General features: G+C 36.7%; 1 protein-coding gene across 3 annotated transcripts; it reads right to left on the bottom strand.

Annotated features, from left to right (window-relative positions):
• On the bottom strand, positions 1–26,782 carry LOC134800550 (mastermind-like protein 2). Of its 3 annotated transcripts, XM_063773035.1 has the most exons (5): positions 26,223–26,782; positions 4,423–4,516; positions 3,895–3,921; positions 2,478–2,573; positions 1–2,154 (listed from the first exon to the last, which is right to left on the bottom strand). In XM_063773035.1, exons 2-5 carry the CDS (start codon positions 4,514–4,516, stop codon positions 527–529), a joined length of 1,845 nt encoding a protein of 614 aa, XP_063629105.1. In that variant the 5' UTR covers positions 26,223–26,782; the 3' UTR covers positions 1–526. The 3 variants fall into 3 exon arrangements, with proteins under 3 accessions (XP_063629105.1, XP_063629106.1, XP_063629107.1); XM_063773036.1 differs by lacking the exon at positions 3,895–3,921; XM_063773037.1 differs by lacking the exons at positions 2,478–2,573; positions 3,895–3,921 and having other exon boundaries at positions 26,223–26,780.

Here is a 26,782-nt window from a genome sequence, read left to right as displayed (position 1 = left end):
TTTCTTTTTATAATAGTTTATGTTTTCAAAAGACCTATCTAATATTTACAATATTAAGTAAGTAAATAAAAGAAGATTGTAAAACGATAAGGGAAAGTCTCATACCATATATTCTCTGCATTAGGTATCTCATTATCATATTCGTGCATAGCACATATCACACTCATGTTTTTTTTGTCAATCTGTTAGTTCATTAGAGGTATCTTAGTGGCAGTGTTAACTAATTTGTTTTAGTACAAGCCTTCCTAAATTTAAAACATTAATGTAAACGTCTACATCAGAGTCTGTACAGCAGAACTACTTAGTGTCTTAGGCACGGTAAAAAAATCATAATATATAACTAAAATCACAATAATAATTAAAATTTGTTGTCTTATTCGCAGACTTCGATAATTTTCCTCACATAAGTAAAAGATGACATATTATGGACCAAATAAATTAAGTAATATCTTTCAAGTTTACAAGCGACGCCTCCTACAAATCGCTCCTGTTATTAATTAAATAAGTTTTCTAAACTTCGCGGTTTTTATAAAAATTTGCTTGAACCGCGCCCCCTCTGCCACAGGTAGGATACTGCTATGCTAGTCGCCAATGAACCGAAAAGTACCAAAACACTGCCCCACATGGCAGCAGCGGGCGATAAGCAGAAATTGTCGTTATCCTTTGGTAAGTCTTCCGCAAATACTACACGCAAGCCCTTGGCGATAGTAGTCGAAGGCTCATAAGTCCTGTTTCCGAAATGGATGATATCTCTCCTTCTCCTCCTGGGCTCTATGCTACCAGGATTGGGGCATGCATCGCAGTCTGTCTTACACAGCTCGACGTCGCATTGGATGATCAAATCCATTTCATCAGGGAACTTGAACGCATTGAAGAATGCGTACGCTATAATCGACGCTCCAGTATTTCCTGTCTCTCTAGTCTTCTGGAAGGCGCCGAAAATCTTAGGCTTAAGCACACAGCCGTTGCTGTCAGTCAAGGGAACGATATGGCGGCTCTCCGAGTCTCGCGCGACGCATTCCCGGACAAATATGTCAAAGCCGGCATCACCAGTTACTGTGACGACTAGTGTCATGATTTCTCCAATCTTGACTAAGCCGTTGGCTTCAGGCGCGAATGGACCACGTCCTATTTGGATGTCTAAACGGGCCATTGCAGTATCACCACTGAAGTTGCTCGTGATCTGGTTCAGCATACCGACGCTTAAAGAGGAAATCAGCTGCTTGGTAAGGTTGCCTTCCCACAAGCACCTGACGCGGCGAATATGGTCCCACACTTCTTGAATGCCAGGTTCGTTTTGCAGCACCAGAACATTTTCTAAGTACGCCTGACCTTCGTTCTCGAAGTCACTGAAGAACCTAGTTCCGCAGGTGTTCAAGCTGACTGTGAACGAGTATTTTATTTGGCCAGAGTTTTCTCTAACGTAAACGCATTCGGGCTCATTGAAATGGTCTTGAGAGTAAATGATTCCGTTGTAAACTTTATTGAATTCGATGTTGATGGTCATCATTTCTTTGCCGCAATCGACCGTGATAGCGTGGATGTGCGGGGGGTGACGGTCGTCATCATCGGGCACTGCGGGAGTTGAAGATGTACCGTCGCTACCAGAGTCTGGTAGTTGAGGCTGCTGCGGCTGCTGTGGTTGTTGGGGTTGCTGTGGCTGTTGGGGCTGTTGGGGCTGCTGGGGTTCTTCATAGGGCGGGAGAGTGGTATCATCAGGTTTGTTCGGTTGGCTGGGCTGATACGGGGGTGAGGTTGGCTGACTAGGTTGATACCCTGGTTGACTTGGCTGGTAACTCGGTTGAGTCGGCTGGCTAGGCTGGTATGAAGGTTGAGATGGTTGGCTAGGCTGGCTCGGCTGACTTGGTTGGTAGGACGGTTGGGTAGGCTGACTAGGCTGGCTGGGCTTGTACGTAGGTTGGCTAGGTTGATACGGGGCATTGTCCTGTTGTGGTGGCTTGTATGATGGCTGTTCAGGTTGAGTCGGCGACGGGAATGATGGGCTCGGTGATGGTTGGCTCGGCTGGTAGGACGATGACGGCCCTTCGTTATACGACGGCGTCGGACGCTGGCCAGCTGGCGGGTATGGCGGTAGGTAGCTAGCTGGTTCGAATGGTCTTGGCTTTTCTGGTTTCCCTCCGAAATACTGGCGAGCTGAAAGCATACAAGAAGTAATTTAAAACGATTGTTTTTTTTTATTTATCCAGCAGGCATATGATGTATGGCGTTATCCACTTGATAGTAAATAAATTTACTGTCATTATCACGTTACTACGTAGACAAGTGCGACCATCATATGCGTACAAAACGTATTTCTGTACAAATCCCCTATTTTACTTGTTAACAGAGTCTGTGTGGAAAGAGAAGTCGTGAAATATATGGGGCAATACATTCCACGACTCTTCTCTTTCTGAACAGACTCTACATTTAATTCCTAAGGCTACGGTAAGTTAAAACTTGTTTAGTCAGTGTCGAACCTTTTCTGTTCCTTTGTTGATAAAAGCCCTGAATCCATTGGAGAAGGTTGCTGACCATCTCATCGACTTCCGCCTGCTTGGCCGGCGACTGGTCGGCTGCAAGACCAGGAGTCATCAGTAATGATGAGAAGACACCAAATCACCGATTAAATGGGGGTTTAGTGATGGTTTAGACCAGAAAATTATTAGGGTGGCAAGAGTTTCGAGACTAGCAATGTTTTTGACATTCTCGGAGAAATGTTCCGAAAATTCTTATATTTGGAAAATGTTCCTAAGGAAATTTTCTTCAATTGAATTACGTCTTGAAAATTATTGTCTTGTGCATTGCTATTCGAGACCAAGACGATTGAATATGACAGTGGATCACTACCGAAAAACGATGACGAAGACTGGTTAAATGGGATTAACATAAGTAATATTAAATGGAAAAACAAAGTTGTCAAAGAAGGACAAAAAAGCTAATAAGTTCATAAAATACTTATTTTATTAGAAGATGAATCAACATTATTATCAGATGTAATAGAAGGTTAAAAATATTAATAGGTAGATTGAACTAGTATAAAGGTACCTTACTGAAATGATAGAAATTAAAGGGTATACTAAATACAAAAGAAGACAAAACGAACACCAAAGCATCATTAAAAACCCCACATACAATATCATTTAATGAAAAGAGAAGGTATTACATAAATAAGTAAGTATACTTGGGTAAAATACTCCATGTAGAACGAACAAGATATGGTTATGAATTAAGAAGAGGAAAGTCTAAAACATTACACGAAGTAGGTACCTAATGTAAAACCAAAAAAAATAATACATTGAAATAGGTATATACACATTAAACGACTAAAATATACAATGAAAATATATATACATATATTACAAAAAGGAATTATAAGCATATGTATTTACAACTGTAAAAAATTAAAACTACATGTAACGAATGTTGAAAAAGTGTAGGAAAAAGTAGAAGACCAAAAAGGACTAAGGAGACAGTTAAAGATACTTACAGCAAAGCGGGCTTTACAATTACATCTTCTTTTTCAGGTAAAGGAAAATTGGTTGTGTAATGCATAAAGCTATGTGAAGATTAACATTGAATTTAAGGATCAAAAACATACAATTGACAATGCCATTAGCGATTCACAGTAGTAAACAGATGGATTGTAATCACACACCAATATTAAATCGTTCTGTTTCTAAATCTCTATCTTAAATTTACTAGAGATCATGAGGTATTTTGAAAGTAGTAGTAGGTATAGCATAGTAGTCGTGAGCAGAATTTGGTGTGATTTAATGTAATCGATGAAATATCGCCAGTGTGATATCAATATCAGTGTTGTGATAGTGAATGAGCGGGTTGGACGGTGAATGGTGGAAGTGGAGGTGGTATTAGTGGTAATTGTTGTGTACGTACCACTCCTAGCGCGTTTGCGTATTTTTTCTGGAAGAATAGCATTGTGTTTTACTAAATGTCATGTCATGAGTCATTGTTTGAGTTTGTTCTTCATTTTTGAATAATCTATAATCTAAGTTGAATAATCTACAGTCTAGGTACACTGTTTATTTTCTCCTTCCTTTTTTAATATTACTCGTAATTTAATTACTAAACGCAAGTCTATTTCAGCTTTGGCTAAAAACTAGCAACAATTTTGACTGACCACTCAAATTAAAGTTTGTTATTTCTATTATCCTCAAAAAAAAAACTACACGTTCTTGGTCCACAAATATCTTTATATAATATATTATCCAGTTATCTGGTAGTAGTTTAGGATTTCTAATAATAATAATCGTATAACCTTCACGCCATTTTGGCTTCGAGGCCGGCAGATAAAGAATCCACGCAAGTGAAGCGATAAAATCACTCAAATATACACCCAAGTATAATTTATATCAGACTACTGTGCCTACATTTTTACAATGTTCCTTAAATCAATGGTCTTACGTAGTCTCGCCTGCGTCGACTGCGCTTCGGATGCGCTGGTGCACGCCGCCGCAGCCAGCGCGCACAGCGCCAGGATAGCGCACCACCGCGCCATCTGGAATACAAAATTAGAACAATGTTACAACTTGAATCAATCAACCATCGTGTCGTAAGTACTTAGTCAGTATCAGAAGTAACAAGGAGAGTAAAGATTAAAAATAAGTGAATCGTATGTAAGTGTACATCATTTTCGCTTGATATTTATTTATTTGAAACTTTATTGCACAATACATAAAGAGTAAAAACAGCGGACTTAATGCCAGAAGGCATTCTCTACCCGTCAACCATGGGCTAAACCGAAAGATCTAGTTGGTCTGGTTGGGTTGGTTGGTAGTTGGTTGGATATTGTGCATCCTTACCTTATTCCGTCTTGAGATATGTTTGCGTGTGACTATAAAACTACCTGTCTGTAAATCCAAAAAGAACAGGAAATAGCCTAGCCTTGTCTTTATCTTTGTCTAGCCAATTTGTGCAATTTTTTCTCACACCAATTTCACTTCCCTCGTAAAACTAGAAAAATAATTAGCTTAAAAAATGTAAATTAAGCTCACAGAGTAAGCATTGCGTAAGTTTGCACGCATTGTGCATTGTTGCGGGTTCGATTCCCAGGTTTGATCTATCGCCTTCTGCGCGTGGGCACAATGGCGTTTATCTTCGCGCCTCGATAGAGCGCCTGCGCTATGGATGTAATCACACACTTGCCTAGTCAGGGATACTTGTAAAGCCCCCTCCAGACTATGTGCGTGAATCGCGGTGCGACGTCGCGGAGCGAACATATCGCGAAGTTGACGTATGACTCCACACTCGCACACTTCACGGTGATTTCGTAGTTTGGTTAGCGGCAATATGGCGGAAAAGCAACAGCTGATCGAGTTTAACTGTTATAAATCTATGGCATCATACGTGATTTAGCTGTTTTTCCATTTTGTTTTATTGTAAAACCGTAAAATATAGCTGCTTCATATAATATAATCATAATATAATTAATATTTATCTTGCCACAGAGGAGCCAAAATATTGTGTAATGTGGAGTCTTGCAAGTTCGCGCTTCGCGTCTCCTTTGACGCGGGCCGAAATACCGACAAAAAACGGAGAACAAGGCGCGAAGGCGTGAACAATCTGCGAAATCGACGCCACACTCGCGTTCGCGGCGTCGCCCGCGATTCACGCGCATAGTCTGGAGGGGGCTTTAAGTGTAGTTTTAAGGATTGCGTATCCTATAAATTACATTAGAAACATCGTACTCGTATTAGTGTATATGTTACTATTTGTCAATGGGTTTATTTTGTTTCGATTACATTTTCAAACAAGATGATCAGAAGCATCTGGGCTTAACTGAATGTGTCCTGATACTTCTGATATATTTAAGTATTTGCTTCCTATCCTGTTATATTTAATCGCTAAATCATGTATTCAAAGCAAAGATTAGCATTAAGTAATTTTGGTTTCTTGCAGCTGTCGAAATAACAGTTGTCTCAATTTGCAATTTGCTTCTCAAATTTTACAAGCTACTAAATTCTTCATCATGGTCAAGCATTAAGGTTTCGCTATAAATAAGATTTAAAGCGATGCTAATATCGTTAACTAGTAACTAAACCTTGACACGTTATTGCACTTTTTTCCACATTTCGTCTGCGTCCCAGACGAACAATACGGTGTTAATTTAACTAACGCTCATTGTAAGCTTTTGTCTAATTTAATTAATTGCATCTAGGAGTACTCGTATTACTCCTTTGCCATTGTGTTGTGTTTCAACAGCTGTATTTGGCTGTATCAATGCCAATATATTTAATTAGGAAATGGTTCTTAATTTTAGAGACAGGGTTGGGATTCATTGTTATTTTTATGACCCTTAGCGTATAAAATGCATGTGTTGCGAGGTCTCTCTTCGGGTCTAAGACTACATTTTAAACACTCAAAAACTTATTATATATCATTCCTATTCCATTTAAAAAGAAGTAAACTCACAAGGCTTCTTTTTAAATGGAATATGAATGAAATGGATTTTTACATACACTGTAGGTTTGCGAACCGAAGGACCTTATACAATAGACTCTAAAACCATTGAATATTGTGGTTAGCGATACTAATACAATTTCATTCTCACCTCACGTTATGACAGTCGTTGCGAAAATATCTGTTAAGTTGTACCGTAACGTAAATAAATAGAAGTAGCAAGTTTGTGCAATATTGTAAACACGGCTCGCGGGCGCAGGTCATTCCGCACATAAGTGTCAACTTTTTATGCAAATCGCCAGGGCCTATGAAATTTTAGATGAGTTAAACCTTTCACCTTTTCAGTCATAAGTATGAAGTGCAGCATTGTTTCAAATAGTAAGCTCGTGTAAGACAACGTAATACGCATAATTTAAACAACATTTAATTTCTTTCGTTAAATTAAGAATAAAAGTTTGCAAGAAACTTGTAATGTTTTTTTTTTCGTAAAGTTACATGAAAGAGAATAATTTAGGTTTTTTAGAAATTGCAGAACACGCTAACATAATAGTACCTATTGTACCTAGTACCTACCTAAGATGCGCAAAATCATGAATTGGCCTTCTATTGACCTCTATATTCATTATTTTTTTATAGATAATTTCTATTTGTTGTTTGATAATCGAAGCTTAGGTCACGAGTCACACAATTAAGTAACTCTTTTGTTATTAATATCCTAAATTATAGGTACCCATCACCATCCATGAACAGAGAACGTTAATTTCACACAACAACAATCACTTCCAAAAGTAACAAAATGATTGTAAGCCAATGTCGGTCTTGAGTTAAACTATGAAGGTTTATATAAGTTTACAAAAATCTAGCTCGAATACGACCATGAAACGTGCTTAAATAGCCGTATTACAGAAGGCTAACTTAAGCTTTATATCCGAGTTAATAAAATTGATAATTGCTAATCAGAGAAAGGTCGTTGTGACGTTTTGGCGTGAGCTGCGCGCGCGTTGCGAATGTTACATTGTTTTGAATAGTTTTGGGTTTGTGATGACCTCTGTTATGTTGTGTAATAAAATGTCAAAGATGAGACACTTCATGCGGACAGGTTCAAGTGTCTTTTTAAATATAAGTATTTTAAATTCTTAATGCTCTATGAAATTCTTAGTAACGGATTGTAGCATTGTAGCTAATTCAATTGGAAGGCTTGAGCTTATTTCCGTGTGGTTTGTGAAACTTGTTCTGAATAAAATTATGTACCTACAAGTCATGGATTTTAAAATGCCAGTTTAATATTAATACCAATAGCAGTTTTATTTATAACATGATGTACTTAGATATTGGGTGTTTTAAATCTTATACATAAGTCAGCAATTTTTTAAGTAAATAAGTAGGGTAGTGACCTAAATGTCTCTTTGCTTGTGGACATATGTGTATACTTACACCTCCATAAGAAGAGAACTCAAATACGAGTAGATAGGTGCTAGTCATCCAATAATTACATAAACGCACCAAATACGTAAGTATTTATATTCCTTACATAACAACGGTTACTGGAAATGGTAGTTAAGATATGAAACTACAAAGAGGGTCAAAGGCAACCCACGTTTATTTTCGCTGTAAGTACGCTCAATTTTACTGCTAATTGCTAGTCAGTTATTTATATTGTATTCTAAAATAGCGTCAACTTTAATAGAAGTTGCTCTAACTCTTAGGTAGAGTCCGCCAAGCTAATAGCTTAGTATATGTATGCAAGGGTGCTAAGCAAACAGTTTTGCTGCCTGTACATACCGTCGGAAATACTATCCACGCAGAAGAAAGTAAGTTAAAATGTATATTTGAAGCAGCCTGTAGCGGCTGTATTAGCCTAAACGTAAATTTTGATGAGTGTGCCTTGTGATGCACATCAGGGAATGAGACTGACATCATATTTATGTAATCAGTCATGATTTTACAATTTATCCGCTGCAGACTTTACCACTGTTTGCAGATCCTAGGAAACTCTAATGATGGAAAGCGCATTTGTTACAAGCATGCACATGTTTTACTTAACACTTAGCGAATAACAATGTAATATTCGAGTTACATATTTGTTTCCTTTGTTATAATCTTGCATAGTGAAACCGCTTTGGTGTTTGGGTTTTACCAACCTATTGGGAACACTTTCAGTTGTTTAAGCATAAAGTTAGAGGTTTATCAGTTTACGTTAGCAGAGGGCTAGGTTACCTAAGCGTTGGAAGTACCTACCTCCGATTTTACTAGCAGAGTGCAACATTGAAAGAAATTTAAATTTCAAGTTAATTTGGAAATATAGTATAAATATATACATAGATTTACCTAATATGAAGCTCTTGCAAATTATTTCTCAATAATTTAGATTTAAGACCCATATTTTACATAAGAGACACTAAGAAAAATGTCCTTGTACCTGAGGGACATATTTATTTTGGGGACATTTTTTTAATAAGAGTTTTGTGTAAAGAGGCAATGAAATGAGGCAATGTCTAATCGTACTTTTATCAAAGAAAGTTCAAGTGGAAATATTACAGGATTGCATGTCACTGACAATATCACAAGTAACACAAGCTTTTTCACAATGCCTTTTCTCAATTGAAAGCTTGGTTCATGCAAGGATGACATTTTGCACTTAACATTTAATTTTAATATCAATTTATTTGAATTTATTATCGTTCTCCCGTTTTGGTGAAAACGGATGTCGGGATGGTGCCGTTCGTGAAATAGTGTATAAATCCTGCTTTCTCCGGCGCATCGCCAAATAAGTCACGAGCTGCTTGTTACTGCCAACAGTGCCAACAGTCTGGGAACCGCGCCGATAGTGATCCAATAGACATTCTCGTTTAGGTTTAGGGCATTGAATTAAACTGGTGAATGATAAATATGGTCCTGAGAAATATCTACGCATACAGCACAGGTACAGTCACCTTTTTTTCAAGCTCCTATGTTAATGATAATTATTTGCGTCAAGGTGTGCCAACCAAACAGCAACCCTCTTTATTGGTCATTGGAGGAATCGACCATACTCCATAGAGACGAATAAAGTCTAAGGAAAAAACGTGCCTCGGAATTCAAGTAAAAGTCATTCTCGAATAGATGTCGCACACACCTTTAGCCTATCCTCAGCTAGATGGCGTGACGACACCGTTTCATATTTAACAATTTTAACACATAGATATCAGTGAATGAACATGGATCAAAATGATATAAAAATAATAAAATCATTTATCCATATATATACATTATTTGATAACTTTATGCGTTTTCATTTTGAGTTTTAGTCGTGTGTCGATAGATGGCAGTAAATTTACAGTGACTACAAAATTTACAATGACAGGACCCCTCTATACTATCTATTCTTTTTGATATCAGTGAATGAACAGGGATCAAAATGATATAAAAATAATAATATCATTTATCCATATATATACATTTTTTGATAACTTTATGCGTTTTCATTTTGAGTTTTAGTCGTGTGTCGATAGATGGCAGTAAATTTACAGTGACTACAAAATTTACAATGACAGGACCCCTCTATACTATAGTAACTGCACCAGTCATGGGACATTTAAGAGGAAATTTGGAGTATTTATGATATTTCCCTTGTACATGTAAATGGTCCTCCGCTTAGCGTGTTAAAAGATGAAAGTCCTATCCGCCTTTCATGTTTTAGGCGTGTTGTATCAAAGATACTGCAATGAGTTTCCACATAATTAACAAATTAAAACTATGCTTTTTTTCTCCAGTCATGGACACCAAAGCTCCAGTAATGGGCCCCCGGTAATGGACGTGGATCCAGTAATGGGCCCCCTATAATGGACATTGCTCTATCAGTATAAAATATAGAAATGGGGAATAAGTTATGGCAAAAAAATCAATTTTTGGTATAAGCTTTTATCGCTGAATGTATTTTTCTTTCCACAGCCAATTATTATTGTATTAGATTCATCGAGACAATTCTAATATACCCAAACACAATTAGTTAGGGTTTATTGCGATAAAGTTTCCATAGCCACCTCCTGTCTCCATCATCAGATCAAGTCCATGTTATCATAATATTGCATTATCATCCGATTTGCATACTTAATTACGTACTTACACAAAATTTCAACTGAATCGGAAATCGAAAAGTGGGTTAAATTCAGCTACCAAGATTTGACCCACACTAACTAACAAGGCAAGTTAAATAAAAGTTTGGAAAAACGATATTAATTTATCCTAAGTCCGAGAATACCTCCTGGTTGACATATTTCGTAACTAAATTTTACTTCTGTATTGTTTAAAACATGAAATTATGGCATGGCAAGCATCATTATGTCAATTGTCCCATCATAGGAGGTATGCAGTTTTACAGCTCCTATAATGGGATTGGGCCAAATACCACTATTTTTTTACATCTGTGGAATCACAACATACTGTGTTGTATATCTTATCTCATGGTAAATGCAATTAACAAAACACATTCTAGTTTTCATCAAGTATTAATTAATTAAAATTTAATAAATTAACTCACCTCTCTTAGCGAAGTTGTTAAGAATTTTTAGTGATATTTTTTTTCAGTGGCACGACAACTTTTGGGTTGACGCACATTTCTCAAAAATTAACCGAATTTAATAAAAATTCAAACATAATCAGCTCTAGGACTCTTATTTATGATAAAAATATATCCAGTGTTTATAAACTACTTTTATATACTTATTTTAGAGGAATTGTGTTTTTTTGTCCCATTACTGGTTCCGTGTCCATTATAGGGTATACTACTATATCTATTCTTTTTGTCCATAGGTATTAGAAGATACTTATATGAGTTAGTGCGCGAGAACGCATGTCATGCTAAGCGGTACGGTTTACGAATTGACAATTAACAAATTCGACATAATTATATTACAGAATTCTGAATACAAATTTTTATTGCTAAAATAAAAGTACATTTTGCAAGTCAAAATAAAATAAAATAAAAGTTAAAATAAAATATGTACTTGCAAATGTTTCTATTCATTCTGGAAATGCTTGTGATGAATCTAAATATGGTGTGGATCTTTTTCGTCGCAAAGTCCTATGAATTCTTGGCAGCTCAATTACCATTGCGAAGAAAAGAAAGCTAGGTATAACAACTATCATCCATTGATTGCACCCGTATTCATCTCAATTGGCCCAAATACAAGCCTCATCCAACCACCAATACATGATGTAATCGATCGAACAATGATCGTGATCGATCGATACTCGCTATTCTTATCCGATATCGATTGTGGTCGCGTTTCTTAATACGCTGAGTGAGGTAATGCGAAGTCTGTGCTAAATTGATCCGTCATATCTGCATAAAGGATGAATCACGTTAGACCGGGCCGGGGCCGGACCGAAGCTTACGGCGCTTCGTTTTCTGTGGAAAGCACCACGTGATCACCGATCAGCCGTCATAGAAAATGACATGTCGGACGCCTCGGCGTGAGTCATCTTAATAAGGGTAATTCGGTGATCACGTAGAGCTTTCCATAGAAAATCAAGAGCCGACATCGTCAAGCGTGAGTCATCCTTAAGATTTAAATAAGTAGATTACTTAAAAGGATACCTACTTACATTTTGACTTTGATGATATCAATATTGACATAGGTAATGTAATGAGTTCGCTGAGTTAGACTAACAAAGGAATGTTGATGCTTAAAAATCGAAATGCCTAAGAGTCAAACCAGAGTAAGAACTAGGCATATGATTTGTTCTAATTGGTACTAGGAGCTTATGTAATATTTGTTTTCAACTTTCAAATGGACATAACATTTTACGAAGTTTACAAAACCAAAACAAACCATAATTATTATAACTTAAAATATTAATTATTTAACTTCTCCGCGCCCAATTAAAATGCTTCAATGTAACCGCAGCATCATTGGTATTTACCGGGCAATTAGCGGTCGTAAATTTAGCATAAACGAATGTGGAATACAATTTGGAGGTTAAACGACGTGTACCGGAAGATGTATGTTATGCGTATTCAGGGGTCTCCAAACTTTTTTACCTGAGGGCCATATTGCGCCTCAGAAACTTTCGCGCGGGCCACCGTCGGGCCCGGGGGGAGGGGGTGTATCTGGTTGCTGCTGTTAGGGCTGAACCCCTGGAGCCTGGCTCCCGCGGGCCGAACGCTTTGGGTGTCGGCGGGCCGGATTGGAACGCGTCGCGGGCCGGATTTGGCCCTCGGGCCGGGGTTTGGAGAGCCCTGGTTTAATTGCTCGGTGCTAGGTGAGATGCTTCGCTAACTTATATTAGCATAGTTCATATTTTATGTTACGTTTCGCATGATGTAATAAAAAAACGTAAAAAGAAGAGTTATGTTTTAGAGTGTATTGAACTATCAATGTTTGTGGGTTGACCGAGCGTTAGTGAACGTCTCCGTTTTAGCTTGGGCATAAATGCTTTCGTAGGTATGTCCGGATGTTCACTAATAGGTACAGGTCGCAATTCTCAACCGATTCTGTAAAGCATTTTTGAGCAGAATTTTGTGAGCAGATTCGATGATTAAATGGTTTTCTTTTGTCGATTCAGTTTTTGGAAATTTTTGAAAATGGCGCAGTTGTACAATAGGTACATTTATTCAGTTTTAAGTTATGCTCGCGAGGTCTACAGCTCAGCCACTATTTGTTTATTTAGGTCAAATCATGCAAGTTGAAGTTCGATTGTAAGTACTAAAATCTAGCATTAAATAGTTTCATAACCTCGTCGGCAACAGTACCATAACCGTTAAACTGGTCATAGAAACTCTAATAAATAAACACAACCTTATCAAATCCAGCCTCGTTACATTCGTTTTGATGAGTAGTTGATGACCGTTCAAAGTACAGTTGGCAATAAAAGTTTGTACATAAAATTAAAACGATAGACACTTATTCCTTAAGGTTCACTTGCACCATTAACTAACCCGGGGTTAACCGGTTAAACCTGGAGTTGCTATGGTTACCAGTACAATTATATGACACTGGGTTAACGGTTTGGCCGGTTGACCCCGGGTTAGTGGGATGGTGCAAGTGGCGCTTAGAGTTTGTTGTGCTGTGCCCCCAATACATATGCAGGGTGGCCAAAAAATAAGTGCATTCCCGTTGCCAGGGAGGTTTTGGGATTATACTGAGCAACTTTCACTATGGGACCAACCCCGAAATCGCGAAAAAAAATATTTACATTCCCATAGAAAATGGACCAGCCAAAATGTATGAAACAGCCAAATTTTTTTTACGATTTCGAGATTGGTCTCATAGTAAAAGTTGCTCAGTATAATCCCAAAACCTCCCTGGCTACGGAATGCACTTATTTTTTGGCCACCCTGTAGAGTATGGAGGTGAATGCATATGAGTTCGTAACCCTTGTCATTTCGTTTTCATTGAAACCAATTTTCTGTATCAGTCAAGTGTCATATTTTTCTCACCGTATCGCTTGCAGGCTCGACTAATTATTATCGGTAAAGACTATAAAAACAAGACATGTGACTGTTTTAGCCATTGTTTAGTTTATAACTTTAGATAGTTGAATCGGTGAGGTAAAGTGGTTTACCAATACATTATATAGAGTATCAATACCTTACGCTACTATTTTGTGAATAAATACAAAATAAAATAGTTATCAAATACAAATTTTGGGAACAAGTCAAATTATTTTATGAAATATTTGGATTTGTGTTTTTAAAGTAGTCACACTACTAGGTATATTTATGAAATAGATATGTAATATTTTAGGTATTATTTATTGTTACTTTATGGTTTATTTTCAGTTTTTCTGGAACATTGTAGGTACCCACAGATTGTCTGGAAAGTTACCTGAACGATTAACCTTGTTTTGGGCCATCAACACACATTGAAACAACGTCAGATCGACGTTATAAGTCGAATGTTACATTTTGCTATTTGTCAATTTTAAATGGTCCCACTTAAGCTTACAGTACCACTTTGCTGTACAAAGCCCATAACCTGTAGTCATCATCCTCCCTAAATATAGTTTTTACCGGAGTTACACATCGATCCGCTTGGGCGAGCATTAACATGTAAAACTATTGATTATTTCTCAATTCGGACGCGGAATATTCGTACTTGGTAGGAACATTACGCGTCATAAAAATAACAGCACCGGTGGGTAATATACAGTTTAATATTAGCATATTTTGCAAGTGTGAGGACTAAAGACATTGCGGTTATGTCACTACCCATAGAAGAATGGTGATTATTTCAATATTTTGTGAAATTTCGGATACATTTGTATGTATAAGCGGTATTATTACGTCCATTCAAACTAGTTTTAGATCGGTACCTAATTCTTCAGCGATTTCTACATGTAACTCAAAAATAACCTTATTACGGTGGAAGTATTTATAAGTAGCCAAATAGTATAGTGTAGTATCGTTTATTGCAAACCATGGTATAATACAATAGATGTCACAATGGAAATGGGTCGCATGGCACCCTGGTAGGTTATGGCAATTATCCTTATTACTAAATACATTAACTAAATATAATATTTAGTACAGAAAAATAGTCTTACTTAACGTTAACTTATATTATTACTACATATTTATTACTATCTAAGTATAGGAACTTTGTTTTCAATCATAGATCATCCTGCATAAATTCTTCGATGGTATAGTATGATTTTTTTAATAGAATGGACTTGAGTTTATTTGAAAATATATGATCTTTTTCTGTATTTTTTATTTCAGTAGGTAACTTATTATATATTTTTATTGCTCGGTAGTAAGTTCGTTTTTTATAAATATCTAAGATTGGTTCTGGAGGAATGAGATTATCTTTGCGACGCGCACTCTTATTGAATTCAAATAGGTGAAGATTATTTTTGACAAATGAAGTTATTTCCAGGATATACAGAGAGGGGAGAGTCAATATTTGAAGTTTCTGAAAGTGAGGTTTGCAACTGTCGGTCTGTGAAATATTTGCCAATATACGGATGCATTTTTTTTGAATTATAAAGAGATCGTGGGCGTCACTGCTATGACCCCACAACAGCAAACTATAACCTCTGCTATAACTAAGCCAAGACTGTGCATATGCGTAGTAAGCTGACAGGGCGCACTGGATATGTGTGTTGGATTTTAAAATGCTGAACGCGTAAATGAAGCAAGATAGTTTTGATTTTGGGTCAAACAGATCACAGTGTGTTATCGCGAACAGTACATTTTTCTCTCCTGTGGGCAATAGTTAACAGCTTGTGGGTATGTAAGCAATGATTTTATCATAGTTCTCTAAATAAAAGGAGGACCTTTTCACGTGGATAAGGGTTAAATAAGAAAATTAACCTTTATAGCCCTTAACTCTTGTGTATGTCTACAGGAAAGACATAACACAGTGATCTGTTTGACCCTTTTACTTTGGCTATATGTTTTTTCCAGTCTAAGTGGGTATCAATAGTTAGTCCTAATAGAGTACATTCAGTCTCTTCTTTTATGTTTAAATCTTGCAGTAGTGGTGTCAAGTCAGTCGGTCGTTTCTGGTGTGGTCTAAATTGTATAGTCTTTGTTTTATCTGTATTTATAGTCAAGTTATGGTCTTGTAGCTTAGAGGATATAACCAACGGAGACGCCATGTCTAAATTTTTCGGTACAAAATAGTCTGCCGTTTTTTGCGGGGGAGGGGCACATCAAATGTATAGGTACGTCATGTCAGATAAACGTCAGTCCATACATATGGTTGACATGTGGTTGACCATTGGCCGCCTAGTTTCGACAGAGGGGAACGCCTGTTAATGGCGGCTCCATTGTTAATTACTCCGAGTCTTGTAGCCATTGTGAAATTTCAAAAAAGGTTTCCTTTATGCGTGAAAGGTTATTATTTGGGTCATTGTCATGATTAAATAGGAGGGAGATATCGTCGGCAAATACTACGCATTTATGGTTAGTAATTTTTGGGAGGTCGTTATATAGTCCTATAATCATCAAAGTTATGTGCAGAGAAGCACTTTTTTCTAAAGCAGGGTGTAGGTACCTATCTTATACTTACTACTTAATTAAGTTATTATTAACTTAACACATGAACTTCAACATAACAAGCAAGTTCAAAAATCTTCCTATACGTAATCAAATGCAAAACGCATGTAAAAGGCCATTGTACATGACCCTCCTTGTTACGTTCGGTTAATATGTCAAGAGTTCTCAGAAAGCTTATGTCAATACATACAAAGTCATTACACTGCACAAATGACTCCATCGTGGCCTCAAAAAGCATTAGAATCCAAACTATTGCGTCACTTCAGTTACGTGCGGAATGAATGGAAGATAATGCGTTAGTTTTGAAGGGCTGAATAAAATTGGAAATACATCAACACGGATTTATGGAGATTATGACTTGACGAAATAGGTACTACATATTTTATTTCGATATTTTGATTGATGATGCGATGCTCAGACGCTTATTATTACAAATGAGACGCTTCACTACATGACCTAATCTTTTTGTGTTAAATCCGTACAGAACAGGCAGCCTAGCCAAGGTGACAATCGCTTGCGCTTCGCTATCGAATCGCTTTGTGTCTCTCTATCACTCTTCCATAATTGTGTGACAGTGACAGTTGCGTTTCGTTCGCTGCGGAGCGATTGACATGTTGTCTACGGAGCCAGTACATTTAATTTAGTAAATAATAAATTTTTAAAAAGCGACTAGGGAATAGGGAATATTAGGCAAAGCTCTGCGTAGGTGGCACATACAGTAAACAAACCACATTGACACATCACACGTCACGTCAATCACGTATCTATCATTCTTGCATATTCGAGCGATAAAGAGGCAGATAATTAAATTTCGATTTTCGCGTTTACCGGTAGGCCCTTGTTAATAAACCGCCTTGATGCATCAATGTCATATTTTATTGTCTGTGAAAACTTGTCAAAAAACAGTTTAAGGCACAGTATGTTAGTCTATGAATTTACAGAGTCGGTAGTGCTGCACTCTAGCGGCAGAACATTGCAGTAAAACAAAACAAATAAAATTAGCAGCAGTATATGCAAAGTGTTTATACTGTATTGTATGCGTGTGAACATTTTTTGCTACCGATACCATCGCGTGCGCATGCTACCGTGAAACGTAGAAAGGTCGTATGTGGCCATAAAATTCTACGTCTGTACGATATTTCAAAGAATATTCGAGCAACTGTATGTAGGTAAATTATTTGGAGCGCTGCAATGCTCAACAAAATTCTAATTTAACGAGACATTAAATTTGATTTATGAGTGATTGGGCATTATACAGGTTTTTGTTCAATTGTAGAAGGCTGTGACGCGGATCAGAATTTTGCCCTAGTTTTTGGCAGATTAAAAAGTGGTACTTACATGGTAACAAGACCATTTGAGTAGCTTAACTTCAAACTCGGGTAAATCCATCTGTCAGATTATGCGAATTTGGTATTAAGAAAAGGTAATAGGGTAGAGATTTGCTGAGAGGGTAGAATGGATTTACCCGAGTTTGAAGTTAGGCGACACAATTATGCGTTTTACATAGTGCTGCCAAATTGCTTATTTACATATTACTCTAAAGATTATAATGCGTGTTATAGAAAAAGTTTATAAGCGTGTGAGGGTTGGTTTTCACAGATTGAATATTCAATACTAGTCGAGTGGGCCGTTAGTGCAAATAATTAAACAATAACGATAACTTGTTAAATAACTCGAAACATCTATGACAATGACAAAAACATTTCGGTTATACGCAGAGTTATAATGTGAACTATGAACCCACACGTATCAATCAACTTCTTCAACCGTCAGTAAAAACTTTGATTAACTCCCCGATTGGCAGAAACACATTACCCTCCTTTAACCAGCTCGTTGTCATAACTCTATTGAACGAAGTGAGATAGAAAGATAAGAAAATACAATTAATGTGCACGAGCATTCACAGACGTTATGCAAAATCTGGGAAAAGGATCCGCCATTGTTTCAAATTTGACGTTTTGAAACCGGTAATTTTAAACTCAACGCTGCGGTTGGTCAATGAAGATAACAAGCCTTTACATGAATGATTGTGAGATCAGGTGTTTGGATAATTACTATGCTTCTAAATGGTTTCAAGATATGAATGAATGAGTTTAAAGGATGACTCACGCTAGTCCCGGCCGTGCCCGGGCCGAGGCGTTCGACATGTCATTTTCTATGACAGCTGTGATCACGTGGTGCTTTCCATAGAAAACGAAGCTCCGGAAGCTCTGGCCCGGCCACGGCCCGGTCTAAAGTGAGTCATCCTCAACTTAACTCTATTCAACTTCTGTGTCACCCTAAATGAAAAAGAATCTCGTTGATGTCTTTTGTTCTATCCTTTAATTACGATACACAAGGTTGTTTAGGTAAAAAGTATTGCATACAATAGTGATATTAATCAAGCTTTTCAGGCCTAAGCACGGTACTCTACTAAAAAGCTCTCCATTATATGTATGACGATTGTATAAATGCTAGTAAATGCAGCTTTATTGTAAAGTAACGTGGGGTACCTAACACTAACATAGTTTATTTTGCTCGAGGCAAGTCAAACTGTAGGAGGATTCCATACAAGTGATAGTCTTACCCCACATACCTTACCTCTAATTACAAACAAAATCGAGTACAATTAAATAAATGTGACATAAACGTCTGAGCTATAATCTGGGTTACCTGGTTAAAGATGTATAATTGTAGTTACCTTCATCCGACAAGCGATTATGATCTAAAAATAAGCTTGTCCGATTATGATGCAACTTTCCACGTAACAATAGCTGCGAAAGGTCAAAAGTTCTTTTTTAGACTATGAGAACTAAACGGTCATGGGTTATTATTGTTGACTAAATTAGTACAATTGAAGATATATTACCTATTATGTGCCGCAAAAGACAAAGTTTTTAGAGTTAAGTCATGGTCAAACTAACGAATTAACTTGAATTATGTATATTTAACGGTATACTTAACTACAGCTTATAGTACTCGTACCTACTTAGGTACTCGTATTTCATAGACCAAAAGTATAACAGATTCTTTTTAGATTTGTATTTTCATCCCATTGTGACCTAGCTTACCCAAGTTAATTGATAAGCCCATGGAAAATTAGAAAGTACTTATAGGAAAAATCTTCACCCAGATAATTCCAAGAAAGTACAGCAAAAATATTATAGCTATTCTACTTATTCTTATTACAAAAATAGCTAATTTTCATATCTTCTGGTAGCGTAATCTCTACATTGACAAGAACTAGAATATCATTTACAGGGCATTAATTTTATTAATATAAATCAATTTCATTACATATCATTATTTAACTTAATGTACTTACATATGTTTGAATATCATTTATAAATTATACAAGCTGTATGTATCATCGTCGATTCGTACTTCAATGTTACAGCAATGAGATAAAGTGGTCTGCTGTCAGCACATTGGATCATAAGGAAGAGTAACCATAACATAATATATCACATTGTGCACGCAAATATTATGTCATCTTGTGTTATGTTTTGAATTATTACGATATGGAAGATGTGAAGTCAAATTGTTTGGCGTGCGGAGTCATTACCTACTGACTACATGTTACTTGGTTCACAGTATAATTTGGTCCGAAGTTTAGTATGATACTATATGCAATAGGAGACCAGATATATACTAGTCATGTATTATTAAGATTGGGTTTGCCAATGACAACCCACAATTGCATGAGCGCAAGAGCATCTTAGATTAGTGGTTGTTTAACCTAATTATTCGATTGGACTGATTTCAAGTAGTTTGTGATTTTGCAAGCTGTTTGTTTCTGGTACTTGGGTGGTCTATTTGGTAATAAGGATTTGTAATTATGCAAGCTAATGCCTGTGTGTGCTGCATCGCTTGCATATGTAAGATTAACAGTTCATTAAAACCAAGTACTTAATTAAATTGATGAAATAAAATACCACTGAGATTACCTTTCCGTATAAAATTGGCCGATGTACCTAATTACATTTTACGGACTTGACGATTTTTCACACAGAAGCTCATATTTACTAATTAAATTTAATTAATTTCTGCTAAAGAATGTACGTTAAACATGATTATTAGTCCGGTCGAACATCAATTGACCGTTAGTGAATGTTATTGCATTAGATTCAATAAGTCTACCAATGATCTGTGTTGCTATTCGTACGTGCTGTATATAAAATAAAATAAAAATTTGACCCGATACAGACCTAAATATCCATGTAAATAATTTGATTTTTTGACTGGTCGGGAGCAAATGTCTATCAAATACCTTATGTCGTCGACAACAGTAAAGGCATATTAATGTCATGATATGGAAAGTATCCTACACACTTACGACCCTTAAACAAAATGTCAGATGTAAAAGCTGTAAGTGTTAGCGCGCACGAAATGCCATAGGGTACGGCATAGAGACATCAAATCAAAAACATCATTACAGTCACACAAAGCCTCGGGGCTATCCTATCACTAAATTAACATTAAGAGCCAAACACGTCAATATTTGGATAGAAATTGTATAGGTAGGTACCACGTACATAGTCTGTAGGTATTTCTGGTATACGCTGTATCTTTAGGTATTTAAATAAAAGTAGTTAGCCAGTTGAGGGTAGATGAAAACATTACCTACATGATCAAATAATATAGGTTAAAGTCAAGTCGTTCAGAGACTTATCCAGGAGGTTTTGTATTTGGTTGGTTAACCAATAAATGTTATAACTACCGGAAAATTATAAAATTGTTTATTTAAGTTTATTTAAAGTTTACGTTAACCGGCAAATCATAAACTATATCATAAACTCGTTTCAAACACGTGACACACCAGTTTTACGGCAAAACAAGTCCTTCGATGCACATTAAACCATTATAAATTGCATAGAGTGCATCACGGATCAGCACGGTGGGTTCCAGGTTCACTTTCGCTGACCCTCGCCCCGACCCGCCGCCTTTCGATTTCACCTGGACTTATGACACTCGGAACTCGGAAGGAAGCTCCGCGTGTGTCGAGGTTGTTTCTATCATTGTACCTGATTATAACTAGCACCAACGCCATGTAAATTAACTAGTAGAGATGACATTTAATTGCGAACAGGTACTTTGTCTGCTTTACAGAAAACGTACGATGTAAACCTACAGATTTGAGGCGTTGATACCTACTCTGATTAGTTTTCTAATAAAATAAAGATCGTTCGATCAGCCCACAGCCGCACATGGCGCAAATGCTTGTGCTCGATACTGCCACGTTCAATATTAATTATTAGCAACAAATATGAAAAATATGCAAGAATGCTGTAAATTATGGAAATAAGACTACCAAACACAAAGTATAAAAACGACATTTTAGACCTGCGACCTGCAATAATATGTTACAAAACAAAGGCCGCAAAAATATCTGATCTGACACGGTCTTATTTGTAGGTAGAACCATCGTCTTACATATTTTTGCGGCTTTCGAAGAGTAACATATTATTGCAGGTGATTGTACCCACTCTAGGATATTAGATAGCCAATTATTTCTTGAAATTTTAATTGCTGTAGTGCTTAATTAAATTTTCGTTAATTAGGTTGTCAGTTTCCGCATATTGACTTACCTTGTTATAAACCATTGTCAATTTCAAGTGACCTTTCCCAAAGCATGCAAATTGGACATTTAATAACAATAAAATACGCATTGTTATAAGGTAACTTAATTTACGATTATCATCCGTCATATATCTTTCTTTCAAACCGGTCCATAACAATTCAAACCTTATTTGGATAGTGTTAAGTATTTTTATTGAATGATCGTTGCGAGATGAATTTATGATGATCTGTCGTATGATGATAATGGTACAAATTGCGTAATGATCGTCAAGATGATTTGAGCTAATGATATTCGAATAAACTTAATGTTTACTTCATTTGTTTGTATTGTGAAGGCCAAGTTACTGGGTCAACCGTGATACATTATAAAACACTTTCGACGAGTATCTATCTATATTATTAGTCAGTCTCAAAAACCCAAGAAGAGGTTAGTGCTTCTACATTTAACAAGTTACTGACAAAATGATACTTTTAGCACACTAGTACTTTTTGGTGGCTCTTTCGATACGTTCCATTCTAGAGGATAATATGGACTATGACAGCTGTGTCGGGTCGCACCCTACTGCTCTGGGGTGGTCGTATCTGTCCTCATTTTAAGGACGGTGGGGAGTCGGGCACACGCTTTTATTGCAAATCCTCCTGTTCTTTAATTTTGGTCTACCAATTCCTTCTCGAGACCTTATTAAATGAGCCCAAGATCGAAGTGTTTTTTCGTCGAGGAGATCCTTTGGCCTTTCCCCTTCATTATCGGACTCGCGTACCAAGGTTTCCATTCTACCACATTTCCCAAATACCTAACAGTCAATTATATATTGTTGTGATGCGATTAAGCAACTCAAAACTGTTGTCGAATGGAGACTGCACATTTATATTATTAATGACCATTTTGATTGAGCAAGTGGTGAAGCATTGTGCAGTTAAGGTTAAGAATCGACACATCGCGATACGATATTCCTTTATAAAAGATCTGATTATATTTTAACGCTTAAAGCAAAGTGAGGGCCGGGTAAGTTTGAACTTTGGTGTGACCTATTACTATGGTGTCTTGCTCATGAATAAAATACGATATAAGTACCGTGAAGGATGTAACACAGTTACGAGTGTTTTATTAAAAAAAAAAAAGAATTCTTTGTATATATAGGTATAGGTGGCGGCAAATTGTCTGAGAAGCTGTTCCCTAGATTAGAAGTGGCCAACTGGCCACGACCCTCAGTGATGATGCAAGGAGGACAGTTTTCGCGGCCTGTTTACCTACTAACTATACAGGGGGGCTAAAAAATAACTGCATTCCCGTTGCCAGGGAGGTTTTGGGATTATACTGAGTAAATATTTTTTTCGCGATTTCGGGATTGGTCCTATAGTAAAAGCTACTCAGTATAATCCCAAAACCTCCCTGGTAACGGGAATGCAATTATTTTTTAGCCACCGTGTATAACATGAAATATCAATCAGAAGTCTAACTAAACAACGTCGAAAAACTAAATAACGGATTACCTGAAGATGCAATAATGTAACTAAGATGCTAATGATGAAAATAGATACTTAATAATCATGATTATCAATCTTACTTTCTAAGAGGCTCGATAATTCTCTATAATCGGTAGTGAATCTTCAATGAAATCGTAAGTGGCTGTAGCCGGTGCGTGTTCACTGCACCGGTAATGACCCCATCACCTCAAGTTTAAGAAAAGGCATATGTCACTGAGAGAGGGCATAGAGATACGGCTTTTAAACGGTTCTGGTGGCTAGGGGAAAACGGCTGACATTTATCCGATACTTACCATTAGATAAACGTGCGACAATTCTATATACATATAAATTTCTAAACTGATTCTCAAGAACATCTCCGGCGATTTCGATATAAATTAAATGATAAGGGCTTAGAAAGACATAGATTTGATTCATATTTAATTTGTCAAGTACTTTTAAACTGAAGTAGATATTATACTTTAAAGAAAAAGTGACCAAGTCCGCCGGTTAGAAAAATCATAAAATAATTTGATTTGATGCCTAGTTGGACCTTCGAGCAACACCGGCTTCCGACACATCGGAAGGGAGGGGCCCAAGCGATATCTCACCGTACAAAGCTTTCTGCCATTTTTCGCGGGGGGAAAGGTGCACACAGTCGCACTTCTCACACACTTACATACAAAATCCAATCTGTAATGACGACACAAATACATAGAACATGACACACGTCATAGACAAATCTTGCAAACCTCGATCTCTTTTTGTGTACGGACGAGTGACAAGTGTCACAACACGCACACTAACACATTTTCGTTGAAGTATGTTATTGTATTCTGAGAGATGAGAAGTCGGATTTGTCGCTCGACCGATCCACAATTTGTACTGAGCGAGCAAAATCGATAAATCCAACAATTACATGAGACTAAAATATAATAATTGTGTTTGAATGTAATTAAACGTATGATATGTAAAAAAAAATATTACATGTGAAATATAACACTTTAATTTTGTAAATTTGATGTCCCCCGACCTCTTTTTATAACAAAAAACCGAGCAAACAGGCATTTTTGTGCAGCAGTGTTCACGCGCGCGTCTGGACTCGGTCTAGTGAAAAATCCAAGTGCAACTAGTTTTATTACCCGCGCTAGATTAGATTGACGCGCGAATCTTGTACCTCGGCAGAGGGGAAATAGTGCGAATGCCGCCTCTCTTCCGTGTTGCTCGAAGAGTTGGACTGTCAAATACCTAATATTTCGTTTGCCGAAGTTTTTTGTGTTAAATACCCAAATCCTAATCGGGAATAGTTTATAAAGATATATTAAGTAAGTTTGATCTACAAATATTTATTTTAAGCTAAAACAAATAACAATTAAAATGTACAAAATATAATACAATCTGCAATGTTGTGTATTTTAACAAAATACAGACAATGAGAAGTTAACGAAAGATTTCAAATAGTATTTCAAATAAATTCTCGGTAATCTGGGTTTGCACCTAAAGACATGCCAAGACTAAAAAAAACTACTTATCTAAACTAAATAGAATGTAAGGCTTATAGGCCTCTGGATGGCTAGATAATAAGGTCTGTTAGTATAATTTATTTATATACCTAACGAAAGACGAACTATACTCTGTATTACTAGGTATTTTAATAAAAGTAAACTAAATCTACCCTCAAATGGCTACTTAAGCCAGTTGAGGGTAGATGAAAACATTACATGATCAAATAATGTAGGTTAAAGACAGGTCGTTCAGTGACTGATCCAGGCGGTTTTGTATTTGGTTGGTTAACCAATCAATGTTATAACTACCCGAAAAAGTAAAAATTGTTTGTTTACTTTTATTTATTTAAATACCTAAAGGTACAGACTATAGAGTGTGCATGATTATTAGAGTGGCCTAGTCCGGAATCGAACCGGCGTGTTTAGCATACGCGGCTAACGCCACAAATCAAAAATTATAAAATAAATTAATTTGTTCCCAAGACGTGTGATTACTGATTATGATGATTATCCGTGGATTCAATATAAACAGGTAGTAAAAAGTGAGGCGGCGGTCTCATGCCCTCGTTGTCTTCATTCTCATGGTACTTGCCGAAGACGCATTTATACGTAATTGTGAATCGTAATTGCATTCTCGATACACTCGTAAATCAATATTGTTGGGTACCGAGACTGAGTACACTCGTAAATCAATCTTTATTGTTGAGTACCGAGATTTGCAGGATTAGCACTGAGTTTGCTTTGTTTAACCTTTATTTACAATAAATGGTAGTTGCTATGAAGGTTGCTTTTATTGTAAATAATAAATTGGTCGGTTTTTAGCCTAAATATACTAGTGGCTCTGTGAGTTATAATAGACCTCGCTAGTATAACTTAAAACTGAATAAATGTATGGCCTCACCGTTTTGAAAAAATCCAAAATATAAATCGACAAAAAAAATGTAAGTATTTATTCATCGAACGTGCTCACAACATTTCACGAGAATAGGTTCATAATTGCAACCTGTAGAGCGAGAACATCCGGACAGGACATAAGATTTACCAAGTAGTACGATTTAGAATATTTAGATCATAGGTATGCATAGAACCTATTACTTAAATTTAAATTCAAGAGTTGCACTTTTCAGAACTTTTGCTGGTTTAAATGGATTACGTAACTGTTTAGTTAAATATTTGAATTATTAAAAAAAAAATAGGAACATCATTACATACAATTTAGGCACAAAAGCAAATGATTCCATTAATTATCCATATCGTAATTGTCAGTTATTATCTGGAAGCACTAAACTCACCTTATTATTTCTAAACTCAAGGCACGGAAGAAACAAGTCGTCAATTCACAACACTAGTCACCAAATTTTGCAACTTCCGAAAAAACTGAAAAGGTACACAGTATCAAGCGAACGTGTGGGACTCGAATGCACGCGTGCGATCCATAGACCACGCTTTTAACCTTTCCGCTACGTTTACCACCACCATAGATAGACCTTCCCATTCAAACATCGCTACATCTACGCGAGCTTTACTTAAGCTGGCAAACTTGCCAACTTGACATGACCTCTTGTGAAGAGATCGCGGCTAACTAGAAAGGGGTCTTCTGAATATGGTTAAGTTACGCGACTTTCGGGGGGAGGAGTTGACACAAATTAATGAAGAAGCAACAATTAGTGAGACATTCGGATTTGGGTTTTGGGTAAACGAGACAATGGGACGGAACTTAATCTTGGGTTGGACTTTAATTAAGTGTTCGAGGTGCCAATTGCGGTTCTCGGTTTGGGCTATTAGAGAATTGTCTGTTACCAAACTAAAAGCACACAGTAATTTAGTAAGTTAGCTAGATTGTATCTTTTAT

The sequence above is a fragment of the Cydia splendana genome, chromosome 20, assembly GCF_910591565.1.
Source record: "Cydia splendana chromosome 20, ilCydSple1.2, whole genome shotgun sequence".
Taxonomy (NCBI): Eukaryota; Metazoa; Arthropoda; class Insecta; order Lepidoptera; family Tortricidae; genus Cydia; species Cydia splendana.
The sequence above is the reverse complement of the archived record's forward strand: the minus strand, read 5'-3'. Positions and strand labels throughout refer to the sequence as shown.